The following is a 13,550-nucleotide window of genomic DNA, read 5'->3' as shown; positions in this document are numbered from 1 at the left end:
GTGATAAAAGTCAGAATTCTGAGATATAAAGTCACAATTGCGTGATAAAAAGTCAGAATTCTGAGATATAAAGTTGCAGTTGCGTGATAAAAGTCAGAATTCTGAGATATAAAGTCGCAATTGCGTGATAAAAGTCAGAATTCTGAGATATAAAGTCGCAATTGCGTGATAAAAGTCAGAATTCTGAGATATAAAGTCGCAATTGCGTGATAAAAAGTCAGAATTCTGAGATATAAAGTCGCAATTGTGTGATAAAAAGTCAGAATTCTGAGATATAAAGTTGCAGTTGCGTGATAAAAGTCTGAATTCTGAGATATAAAGTCACAATTGCGTGATAAAAGTCAGAATTCTGAGATATAAAGTCGCAATTGCGTGATAAAAAGTCAGAATTCTGAGATATAAAGTTGCAGTTGCGTGATAAAAAGTCAGAATTCTGAGATATAAAGTTGCAGTTGCGAGTTATAAAGTCAGAATTCTTAGATATAAAGTCGCGATTGCGTGATAAACTTTTTTTCTCGCAATTCTGACTTTTTTTCTCACAATTGTGGGAAACATTATTTTTTTTAGTGGCAGAAACAGGTTCCATACTTTTCTTCCCAAATTCTTATTGTAATAAAAAAAAAATAATAATAATTTTCTAAATTGTAAAGTACAATGAGTATACATTACTGATTATCTTTAATTTATGATAATTAAAAAAAAAGTTTCCAGACAAGATGATTAGTGTTTAGGTACTAAAATAGGCTACCGTCAAAAATAAAGTAATTAATTTTTTTTTTTTTTTTTAATGACATCAGCATGTTTAGTTCAGTATGTGACGCTTGAAGACTGGAGTAACGGCTGCTGAAAATACAGCTTTGCCATCACAGATGTAAACAGACAATAGTTATTTTAAATTGTAATAATATTTCATTTCAAATTTTTACTGTATTTTTGATCAAATAAATTCAGCCTTGGTAACCTAAATAAGAGACTTCTTTCAAAATTGACCAAAATTTGGAACAGTAGTGCATTTTTATATCTATTTGATGTCTTTTGATTTTGTGGTGAACTATAACTTTTGCATTTCTTTGCATCTCTAATTATGCGTTGGTCATTTTGCAGGTGTTCACACATCATTTCCTCCTATACCGAATGGTGAACCTCCACCGTATGGACATACTTGCACACAACACTCACATTTTTCCTCTCAGCTCTGTCCAATAGCCAATGACAAGGCAGCATTACATTGCAAGGACCAATTGAGTATCAGCACACACCAAGTGAATCACCAGACAGCTCTGGAGTTTACAGTGGAGCTGAACGGATACGCAGAATTTGGTCCTTTCCCACCAAACTGCACGTCTAGGGGGACTTCCACTGCAAAGGACTGTGGGAATATAATCAAAAGCAGTTGTACAGGTATGCTTGATTTCATAAAGTCAAATTAATTAAAGCAATAAATCATTTATCATGTCTGAAGCTGTATTTCTTACTTTGCTCCCTCCAGGAATTTCCTCTCAACTTGAGTCTTCAGATGTATTTGATGATCTGAATGACTCCGACTCCTTTCCACCCCCTCCGCCCCCTGTTTTCTTTGAGCCGTCTGGTTCGCCGACCCCTTCGGATTCCCTGCCCGTTGTCACAGATGCCGAAGAAGTCCCTACAACACCTGTCCGCAGCAGCACAGCCAGGGTCAGCTTCAGAGAGCCAATCAGCTGTAGTTATTCAGTGGAAGTGGAAGAATGGGAGGAAGAGGAAGGGGCAGAGATGGAGAGAAGAGAGTTAGAGGATGAGGAGCAGGAGGAAGATGGAGAAGAAGTGGAAGGAAGTTTGGGACATAGGTTGCGCTTTTGCACTGAAGTACCATCTCAAATGGACCTGCTGGGTAAGATCATAATGTTCAGTAAACAATTTGCTATTATTATAGGCTATTTAGTGGCTTTTCAGCATTTGTCCTAAGATCCTAATAACACCATACACCGATCAGGCATAACATTGAGACCATGTTCCTAATATTGTGTTGGTCGCCCTTTTGCTGCCAAAACAGCCCTGACCCATCGAGGCATGGACTCCACTAGACCCCTGAAGGTGTGCTGTGGTATCTGACACCAAGATGTTAGCAGCAGATCCTTTAAGTCCTGTAAGTTGCGAGGTGGAGCCTCCATGGATCCAGACTTGTTTGTTCAGCACATCCCACAGATGCTCGATTGGATTGAGATCTGGGGAATTTGGAGGCCATGTCAACACCTCAAACTCGTTGTTGTGCTCCTCAAAGCATTCCTGAACCATTTTTGCTTTGTGGCAGGAGCATTATCCTGCTGAAAGAGGACACAGCCACCAGGGAATGCCGTTTTCATGAAAGGGTGTACATGGTCTGCAACAATGCTTAGGTAGGTGGTACGTGTCAAAGTAACATCCACATGGATGGCGGGACCCAAGGTTTCCCAGCAGAACATTGCCCAAAGCATCACACTGCCTCCGCCGGCTTGCCTTCTTCCCATAGTGCATCTATTCTGACACTTTTTTTATATCAGAACCAGCATTAACTTCTTGATCAGTTTGAGCTTCAGTAGCTCGTCTGTTGGATCAGACCACACGGGCCAGCCGTCGCTCCAATGTACATCACTGAGCCTTGGCCACCCATGACCCTGTCACCACTGTTCCTTCCTTGGACCACTTTTGTTAGACACTGACCACTGCAGACCGGGAACACCCCACAAGAGCTGCAGTTTTGGAGATGCTCTGATCCAGTCGTCTAGCCATCACAATTTGGCCCTTGTCAAACTTGCTCAAATCCTTACTCTTGCCCATTTTTCCTGCTTCTAACACATCAAATTTAAGGACAAAATGTTCACTTGCTGCCTAATATATCCCACCCACTAACGGGTGTCCTGTCAGTGCTCATAATGTTATGTCTGATCGGTGTATATAACGTGTTGTAAAGCTACATACAAAACCAGTGCTAGAGAAAACGATCTTTAAAACAATACTTTATATTTGTACTTAACTTAAGAAAGCTGTAAGAAAAATGATCTAAGAAATAGAGAAAATAGAAATGCTGATAACTTCAAACCAACATTTGGTTCCAAACTAGCCCGTACTGGGTGACAAATGTAGGCTTTATGGGAAATTCAAATGCATCACTAACTACAAACTAATATTTCGTCCCAAATGTTGTCAGTTTCTTACGGAAGAGGATTAGGGCCAAGCAATAATAAAAAAATAAAACCATCTCGAGATTAAAGTTGTTAAATTTCAAGAAAAAAGTCGAAATAAAATGTTGAGAATAAACTCGTTAAATTATGAGAAAAAAGTTGTTAAATTACGAGAACAAATCCATTAAATTACGAATTTGTTCTCATAATTTAACAACTTTTTTCTTGTAATTTAATGAGTTTATTCTCAACATTTAATTTCGACTTTTTTCTCGAAATTTAACAACTTTAATCTCCAGATGGTTTTATTTTTTTATTATTGCTTGGCCCTAATCCTCTTCCGTAGTTTCTGAAGGTAAATTAAGTGGATTAATATTTTCCACCCTGTTCATGGAAAGTGTTAGAAATGTTTTAAAAAGTCATAAAATGCTTTCTGAGACTCCATGTGTCCCTTGGAAAATGACAAGGTTGTGTGGGAAATGCTTAAAGGCAGGGTTTCCCAAACCAGGGGTTCATGAGGGAACTTCAAGGCATTCATGAGTTCATGAAAACTAATAATTTATTAAATCCAATGTAGCATTAAAATAAACCAATGTGTATGCACTGTTATCAGAATAAAACTGAAGTAGCGAAAAACAGTGCCTTGCGGAAGCTTTGCACATTTGCATTTGGGGATGTTCTCCCATTCTTCTCAGGTCTTCTTAAGCTCTGTCAGGTTGCATGGGGACTGTCGGTGGACAGACATTTGGAGGTTTCTCCAGAGATATTCGATTGGGTTCAAGCCGAGGCTCTGGCTGGGCCACTCATGGACATTCACAGAGTTGTGCATAAGCCACTCTTGCATTGTCTTAGCTGTGTGCTTAGGGTCATTGCCCTGTTAGAAGGTGAACCTTCTGCTCTTCTGAATGCTCTGGACTAGGTTTTCATTAAGGCTATCTCTATATTTTGCTGCATTGAGCTTTCATTCTACCCTGACGAGTCCCCCAGTCTCTGCCAGTGAAAAACACCCCCACGGCCTGAGGCTGCCACCACCACACTTTACTATAGGGATGGTGTTGCACAGGTGATGAGCAGTGTCTGTTTTCCTCCATACATAAAGCTTAGAACTGAGGTTCATTAGACCAGAGATTCTTGTGTCTCACAGTCCTTTAGATGTTTTTTTGCTGTTGCAAATTTCAAGTGGGTTTTCATGTGTCTTCACTGAGGAGAGGCTTGAGTCTGGACACTCTGCCATAAAGCTCAGATCAGTGGAGTGTTGCAGTGATGTCTGTCCTTCTCTAAGTTTCTCCCATCTCCATATATGTTCATGGAGCTCAACCATCAGCTTCTTGGTAATCACTCCAACCAAGGCCCGTCCCCATCGATTGCTCAGTTTGGCCAGAAGGCCAGCTGTAGGAGGAATCCTCGTTGTTCCAAACTCCTTCCATTAAGTATTATGGAGGCTACATGCTTTCATTGCAGAAGTAATTCTTTTATTGAGAGGTGTGTGCCTTCCACATTACGTCTGTTCAGTTGAATTTGCCATACAGTAGGTTAACTCTAGTCAACATGCATTAACATCTCAAAGATAATCCAGTGTAATTGGAAAGCTCCTGAGCTAAATTTCAAGTGTCTTGGAAAAGGGTACAAATACTGATGCAATGTAATTATTTCATTTGTTTTTTTTTTATACATTTGCCAAGTTATCACAAATCTGTTCTTTGCTTTGTAATTATGGTGTATGGAGTGATGTGGCGGGAAAAAAAAGTAATTTAAAGCAGTTTAGCATAAGACTGCAACATAACAAAATGTGAAAAAATGAAGGGGTATGAATACTTTCGCAAAGCACTGTATCTTATCAAACCATGACTATCAATTAAAGGATGCTACTTCATACGTTTAGTCAGTTAATTTAATAAGTATAATTAGTTGCGCTGCGTGTTTCAGAGTGAAACATTGTCAGTAAGTAGTGACTCAGTCATATATTATTTAAGAAAAGACACTTTTGTCTAACATAATTAAAAAGAAGCATTTAAGTAGGCTTTTCTTTTAAAAAGTAGGCATTTCAAGTCACTACCTGCTCACTTTTAGTCACAACTTTCAGTGTTTGCTGTTGTTTCATCCAATTTCTGGTGTGGACAGATGGATCTAGTAGTGATGAGGAAAGACTGAAACCAGGGAGCCAAAACAAGAAATTCAAGAAGTTTATCCTGATTCCTTAAAGTTATAGTTCAGCTAAATTAAACAAATTTAGTCAGCATTCACTCACCCAACAAACATGTAGGACTTTCTTCTGTAAAACTTTAAACATAAAAGGAGATTTTTTGAGTGATCAATAAAATAAGATTGAACAGGATTCTCGTTGTCAAGTAAATACAAAAAACTATTCAAAAACACTTTGAAATTATGCTTTTTGTGAAGAAGTTTTTGATGGAGAATATTTAAGTCATTATCCACTGATAATCTGTTAAACCAGCAAACTAGAGAACTGGATCAGCTGGTTTGTTGTTCATTGCTACCTCTCTCATGAAAGAAAATTGTGAGACTTGTAGAAAGGGTGAGTGAATGATTCACACTTAAGTTATAGAAAAATGTTGTTATGTCTGTTATACCAGATGGGTCGTACCACCGCAGTTTCCGTCGGGGAAGTGGTGGCCACCATCCCATGGAGAAGCACATCAGACGTTCCAGAGGTTCACGAAGCGACAGACCTCGTCTGGAAACTCTGGAATGGCGGGAAGGGGACCGCAGGCGGTCCAGCAGCATCCTGGATGGAAGTCGAAACGGCAGCCTTACCCTGCACTCCACCCGCTCCAGACACGAAGACTCCTGCTCCACCTGCTCCTCTTCCTCAGACTCAGAGGAGGAAGGCTTCTTTCTGGGCCAGCGCATTCCTCTGCCGCCACAGCTGACGGGTGGAGAGAGAGCAGGAGAAGGACAAAAAGAGGAGGAGGACAAGAGCCGAAGAGGAAGTTTCAGGAGGAGAAGGACACAGAGTCTCAGTAGAAAAGACAAGGACAAGAACTGCATACTGTCCTGAGACAAAGTTCAAAACTGGAAATTATGGAGCGATGAAAACTCATATCACATTACAACTCTCTGAACCTCAGCTGCTCTGTCAAGAACGAAGTTTATGAGTCACATTTCATATGATAAAAATAGAAACTATCTTACAGTCTGTGTACCAGTATTTTCATAGAGGTGATGTAATATCTAATATATCAGTATCAAGATGCTTAGTCAAATTTACTGGCATTATTATTTGGGCCGACAAACAGTTCTAATCTAAATTTTGTACACTATAAGAGAAGTAGGACTACGATTTATAAATGTATGTGAAAAAACTAGATAAATTATAATTTCATTTTACATTTCTTTACAGCTAAATGTCTGTTCACACCAACATGAATATTTGGCATGAAAATTCAGTCAGATTTAGGGGCTGTTTACACAACACCGTTTCAAAGTAAAAAAAAAAAAACAGAAAACTTTTTACGCACTTTTTACATCATTTACACAACAATGCGTTTGTGGGACCTAGAATCGCAAACTTTTGAAAACAGGTTTTGTAAAACGAAACTGTTATTGTCTCTGTTTAAACTACAAAAAAGTGGGGAAAAAACATGCGTATTACGTGTTCAGTCGATAGGCCCGTAGTGTTTCTTTACAAAGAAACATCTCCACCTACTGGCCTGGCATACATAATACAGCATATTTAATCTTTTTTTGTAGATCGGTTTGACATCTATATGCGAAAAATAAGAGAAAAACTTTTGTATTCGGATTCTTCCTCTGCTATTCATTGCTGTTCAAATAGTCTGTTTGTGAGCGTCACCAAGTCACAGTTTTATGTAACTGCAGCGCTCTGGGCATTTGACCAAAAGTGTGTTGGCCAGCCTTATTCGCAGTGCAATGGAAAAGAGTAAAGAGATTAAAACATTTAAAACAACAACAACAACAACAAAAAAAAAAAAAAAGAGATTAAACCAACAATTCCAATGAACTGACGGCATGCAGCATTGATGGAACACTCATGTCCGTCCAAACAGATGCGTTAACAGCCGTTCGTTAAAAATTAAATTGTTAATTGCACCAAATTTTCACACAGAATATTTGCCTTGAATCAGAGCCAACGTAACTATGTTCAAAATGGAATATAAGCATACTGTGCAGTATACACCGTGTCCTGCCTACTATTTTTAAATAATAGTATGCAAAACAGTATTCTTTATGTAACAATAAACATTTGCAACAGTAATATGCTTGCATTACCTCATAAAAAGTTATCCAACATTTTTAAATTTAATTTTGTGTTAATATATCTAGTGCTGCACAATCGCGATCAATCGTTTGCAAAATAAAAGTCTGTGTTTACGTAATTATGTATATATAAATACACACATACATGTATAAATTTAAGAAATATATGTGCATGTATAAATATATATTTAAATATATTTTATATTATATTTATATATAAAATACTTATGTATATTTAAGAAAAATGTTATATATAAATATATGTATGTGTTTGCATTTATATATACATAATTATTATACACAGAACACACACATTCATTACGTAAACACAGACTTTTATTTTGCAACCAATTAATTGCGATTAATCATTGTGCAGCCCTAAAAATATCATTTGGCAATTTAAAAAAAACAAGATGTTAAAAAATCGCAGCAGATGTGACTTGCAGTTCATTTGTAACACTGAAAATGTGAGGTCAATTCACACACTGCACATTATGACAAATGTTGTACATCATCCAGGTATGCCATACATGGCATATAGCATTTCTATGCACAGTATACAGTGCTAGTACTCTATTCCAAACACAGCCTGTGTGGGGGTAAAAAAATAATTCCAGTCATTCAGCAAAAACATTATTAAAATCACAGAAATGAGTGTTGTTATAGTTCTGAAATATGTTTAGTCCTTAAAGCCCCGCATCTGCTAAAGCCATAGTACAAGTTAACATTTGAAATGCTAAACCTAAAACAAACTGCTTAAACAGGTCAATCGTTGTTGCTTGTTTGACAGGTTTTGAAAGGGCTGTGTAATTTGCACTTGCTTAAGGTTTAACTAAGTGAAACTAATTGAAATGCAAACACTATGTTGAGTTATTGTATTTGAGCATATACTGTAGAACAAACAGAAGTCAGCATGGCCGTATCATAACAGAATGTGGGAAAATATAATCTTTGTCTCTTCATCAACTGTATTATATGTAAATATTGATATGTCAAACCTCTCCGTGTGAGAATGAGAGTTTAAATAAAGATGACTTTCACTCTGTGTACTGCAAAATAGAGATCAAACGTTTGTATGTTAGAATTGTATTTTTATAAACAACACGGTGATGGTTTTCTATTCTTGTCAAGATGCTTTCTGGCTTAATATAATTTTTTAGAAACTTTGAAAAAGTGATCTTTTTGAATGAGAACAAATAAAACACTTGAACCTGAACAATATATTCTTTTTTAAAGTAAGCGTTTAAGCAAAACTGATGATTACATTCAAATCCTGTTTCTATCATGTACATTTTGCTACACTGTCTATAAATAACTCAGAAATACAGTACCTGCATTGTTTTTCTCATTATCCTTAGTTCTGTTTTTATTAATAATTAGGAAAGTAAATATATATATATATATATATATATATATATGGTAAAACTCATATACAGAAATACCTGCAATGTTTTTCTGATTATTCTAATTGTTTTTATATGGTCAAATATACTGTATGTTTTTAATAGAAATTCCTGAACAGACAAAAAGAATAATATATTGTATTATCAAAGAGAACTGACTAGCAACTAATTTTATGTCACAACTTGAAATTGTGTCTTCTCTATTAATAGAACAACGCTTAGAGATCACAGACAAAAGGTGGCATGGAAAAGGTAGGCCTTTCCTTTTGTGATCAGGTGACTCAAAGGGCATATGGCACATACTTCCTGGTGTGGGAATGAGTTTCTGATTGGATGGGACAAGAAAAGGGGCAGGAGGATTGTTTGGGGAGAGAATCAAACCGGTCTGGCAAGTTTTACTTTCTCCTTAACACAAACACATGCGTGCACCATCTGCCCCGCTTTATTTCTGCTCTCTGACACACACAAAAGCCATTGCTGACTGAATTCTGACTCTGTCCTACCTGACTCAAACTTTAGAATTAAAGAGGAAACCATTGCTGTTGAGTTTACTGAGGCAACCACAGGTATGTGTTTGGCTGCGTATGTGTGTATTGTCTGCGTATGTGAGTCAATGCTATCTATACCTTTAAACAATGAGGTTAACACACTTTATTGCTTCATTCTGTTATCTGCTTGTCTTTCTAATTCCCTATAACTGTTGTTTTGAATCTAGACATAATCCTGGATCATGTAGAGACATGCTGTATCCTGTCCCTGGAATCTGTAAGTGAAAACTTTTGTTTCATTTATTCTTGTTGACCTGGTTTTTTCTTGCCTTAAGGGATCGATTTCATATTTACTTTATCTTCAGTTATAACCATTTGTTGTGTGTAAAACTGGTAGAAATATAGGGAGAGTGAGGTCAGAAAGATTGATTGATTGATATATGGAGACAACTGGAGAGCAGAGGATGAAAGCATGGAATAATATACAGATCGTAAAAGACGGGAAAGGATATGCAGTGCACTTTAACCTTAGGTGGAGCACTGGCTGTTATGTTAATGGAATGATAAACATTTAGTCAATGAGCGGGTGAAAGTATCTTCAGATCATTGATAAAAGCAGCACTGCTGTCATTTATTAACACAATTGGGAAAAAATTCCAGTCTGAAACAAAAAGTCCCTTGAGTTAACCAGTGACTTCAGTGGCACATTTCTCCCTGCGAGGACACATTCCTATTGGGCATTGTATCACAATCTCGGATAAATGTTTTCATATCAGTCAAGATGGTTCTCTAAATGGAGGCACATTGAAATAGATGTGATTTATAGTTATTTTAGGAAGTATTCAATTAAGTATTCAATCAAAAAATCAATGAAGTGAATGTTAGTTTCATTAATATTCTAAAAGAAAGTGGTAGCCTTTTAGCCACTGCTAATGGAGTTTTTTGAGAATGGCTTCATGATGGTTTCAACATACATTAGCAGCCTAAAGGGCTCATTAGTGGTTTGCTAGAGCAAATATTACCGTTACTATTGCTTCATACTTTGGCTTAGGGATTTGATATAAAGTATTTCATTTAGAAGCATAACTCACCCTTCACCGTTTGTTCTATGACCGTGAATGACAACTGAAATAGTGCTATCATATTTCGTTGATACTGCTAGTTTTTTCCATTGTTGTGCTGAAAAATCAAAATTCATCTTAAGTGACCAAAACAGTCCAACTTGTATAGTTCCCTTGTCCGGAGGTTAGCAATCCATGCTTAGAAATCTGTGTGAGAGTTTATATCATACCATACTGAATCAAGTTCTAATGGAAATGCTACTGGTACTGTCACTCATCATGCCTATATATATATATATATATATATGTTTGCTGTGCTTTGCTTGTAGGGCCGCACAATTTTGTATGATTGTTTATCAATAGGTCTCCTTTACTCCATTTAAAGGGATAGTTTACTCAAAAATGAAAATTCTGTCATCATTTACTCACCCTCAAGTTGTTCCAAACCTGTTTGAAATTTTCTTTTTGCTAAACACAAAAGAAGATATTTTGAAGAGTGTCAGTAACCAAACAGTTAATGGGCCCCACTGACTTCCATAGTATGGAGAAACAAAATACTATGGACATCAACTGTTTGGCTACCCATATTTTTCAAAGTATGTTCATCAGAAGAAAGAAATTCATACAGGTTTGGAACAACTTGAGGGTGAGTAAATGACAGAATTTTAATTTGAGTGAACTACATTTATGTACATTTACATATAGCACACATTTAAACTAACTCACTGTGTACACTTACTCCTCTGGGCTTACAGTGAGTATATATTACTGTGAGAGTGAACGATTGTTGCTTGCTTTTGGGATCTGAGGAAACAATACTGCATGATGTCAGACTTGACAACTTAATAGAGACTTGGGGGTGGGCTTGGGCCAGTAAGCTACCACCCAAAATGCTTAGCGACAATCTTGCCAATCTTCAGCAACTGCATAGCAAAGCCCTGGCAACCAACCCACAATGCTCTAGAATTGTGGTTGTTGACTTGTGTAGGCAAGCGCCACTCCTGTTATCCTCAGCAAATGTACTTCTACTTTCTACTTGTACTTAACATTGCAATGTTGTTAGCAGTTTGTTTGCATAAAAGAGTGGGCTGTCTAGCATGATGTCTAGCCGGTTTTTGCAATTGTCCATTTGTCAGAATTTGGGGCAGTCGTGGCCTAGTAGTTAGAGAGTCAGACTAGTAACACAAATGTTACGGGTTTGATTCCAGCAGGAAATGACTGAGGTGTCCTTGAGTAAGGCACCTAACCCTAACTGGGTTACCATACTTGGCCTTCACATGTCACTGTCACTTTTTCACTTTCACTTATCATTTCTGTTCCCACAGGTATCCAATGCATTAATGTGGAAGAATACTAACAATAAGTCCATCATCTACGTTTGAGCAAACCAGTGCAGAAAAAAGAAAACCAAATAAAACAGCTGAAGTTTTTCAAGGATGTCAACTGACGCTGTACAGCCTTCTCCACGGAGAATAATAAAGCTGGCTGTAACTACTGGCACACAAAGTCGCAATCCAGAGTTGAGTTGTCCAGTCAAATCATCTCAAGGGATACGCAAACCAAGTGCGGTGGAACGCTTGGAAGCCGACAAGGCCAAGTATGTCAAGAGTCAACAGGTGGCTTTGAAAAAGCAGCAGCCAATCACTTGTTCCTCCAACAACAGCCAGAGTGGACAAGGTGCTCAACAGCCATCGAGGAAGATCCCTGCAAAACCCACTACGTCTGAAACGGCACCCCTTAACCTGGAACATCTTTGCAAACTAATCGATGGAGTTCGCGATACCACCGTTCCAGTCGTTTCCACAAAAGCCAGCAGCACTGAGAAAGCTCAAGATGTTACAGACCCATGCAAGGCCATCTCTGAAACACCAAGTCTGTTGGAAGAACCTTCTGTTGGGTCAATTTCAAGTCAAGGAAAAGCTGCAGTAGAAGCCTTAGGGGTAAATGGATGTCCTACCATGACAGTGCGGCGAGTTGATGTCAGACCGCAGTTACCTCAAATGAGAATGGCCGGTAGACCACAGCTACAGAACCGCTCACAGGTCCAACTGGGCACGCCGCAGGTCCCAATAAAACTTCTGCACTTGCTTAGACCCTACACACAGCCAAATCAGCAACCAATTGATTTCAAAAGGCTCCACAATGTCACAAACGTCACCCGAGGACCCATTAAACCACCAAACGGTGCTGCACAAACCTCACCTTCTTCTAAATCCTCATCTAGCCCTCTCCCCATAAAACCAAACACAGAACCATTATCACGTACCTCTCCCACTCCACTTACTCCAACCTCCGTTGCTTCGTCCCTAGCCAAAAATGACTTTCAGTCCCCACCATCTCCAGCCATCACTCGTCAGTCCTCGACAAGCTCCAAGAAGCGTCCTTCACTGACGCGCTCAAAATCTGATGTCAGCGACTGCTTTTCACGAGCCGGGGTAGAGCTTGAGCGCTTCTTTAACTATTGTGGCCTTGACCCATCAGATTTAGAGGAGCTAGCAAGTCCGAGTTCGGACATTGTGTCCGTTTCACGTCTTCGTAGCGCCAGTGCCCCAGCATCTGAGCGTACAGCTGAAGGTGAAGATGAGGAAGAAGATGCAGCAAAAGATGAACGTCCTGTTTATGGTGTTTCCGTCATTGAGAGAAATGCTCGAGTGATCAAGTGGCTTTATGGAATGCGCCAGGCCAAAGAGAGTCCCAAAGTGGCCAATATGTAACAGACAACAAGGGACTAACAACCATAATTTAGACTGAAATCAAATGCAATATGTGCTGTTCAAAGTGCTTACCATGCTTTTCCCATTCAGTATTTTGTCTGTTATCCATATACTTTAGAGTTGTCTAGTTGAATCTACTGTGCCTGTTACCCCTTTTCCACCAGCATGAACCGGGTGCTAGTTCAGAGCCAGTGCTATTGCCGGTTCGGGGTTGGTTCGATTGACAAGCCTTTCCAGTTTGCCTTTCCAAGAGCTACAGAGCCACCACAGAGCCAGGTCTTACATCACTGTATACATCTCATCTTTCACAGCAACACAAATGGCAAATACAAACACACCAGGCTTGTTCACTACAAAAAACGCTGTTCTTAGTTAGAGTTTTTGTCTTGTTTCTAGTCAAAATATCTTAAAGTTCTTAGATCAAGAAGCATTTTCTTGACAAGTAAAAATTATTTTCTTGTTTTCAGGAAAAATAAGTCAAAATTTTCCTTAAACCAAGCAAAATAAT

General features: G+C 38.4%; 2 protein-coding genes across 5 annotated transcripts in view; both read left to right on the top strand.

Moving 5' to 3' along the window:
• prickle3 (prickle homolog 3) overlaps nucleotides 1–8,705 on the top strand; it is a 52,312-nt gene extending 43,607 nt beyond the window's left edge. For all 4 annotated transcript variants that reach the window (XM_067395395.1, XM_067395396.1, XM_067395398.1 and 1 more), the window contains 3 exons: nucleotides 1,105–1,401; nucleotides 1,490–1,867; nucleotides 5,732–8,705. In XM_067395395.1, the coding sequence (XP_067251496.1) occupies nucleotides 1,105–1,401; nucleotides 1,490–1,867; nucleotides 5,732–6,156 (1,100 nt within the window). In that variant the 3' untranslated portion in view covers nucleotides 6,157–8,705. The remainder of the gene's footprint in view (nucleotides 1–1,104; nucleotides 1,402–1,489; nucleotides 1,868–5,731) is intronic.
• Nucleotides 8,706–8,871: 166 nt separating this feature from the next.
• On the top strand, nucleotides 8,872–13,550 carry fam110a (family with sequence similarity 110 member A). The gene is made up of 3 exons (XM_067395399.1): nucleotides 8,872–9,345; nucleotides 9,495–9,544; nucleotides 11,654–13,550. Exon 3 carries the CDS (start codon nucleotides 11,765–11,767, stop codon nucleotides 13,040–13,042), a length of 1,278 nt encoding a protein of 425 aa, XP_067251500.1. The 5' UTR covers nucleotides 8,872–9,345; nucleotides 9,495–9,544; nucleotides 11,654–11,764; the 3' UTR covers nucleotides 13,043–13,550.

Source organism: Chanodichthys erythropterus, chromosome 9 (genome assembly GCF_024489055.1).
Source record: "Chanodichthys erythropterus isolate Z2021 chromosome 9, ASM2448905v1, whole genome shotgun sequence".
NCBI classification, from domain to species: Eukaryota; Metazoa; Chordata; class Actinopteri; order Cypriniformes; family Xenocyprididae; genus Chanodichthys; species Chanodichthys erythropterus.
Note: the sequence above shows the minus strand (reverse complement) of the source record. Positions and strands in the feature narration are given on the sequence as shown.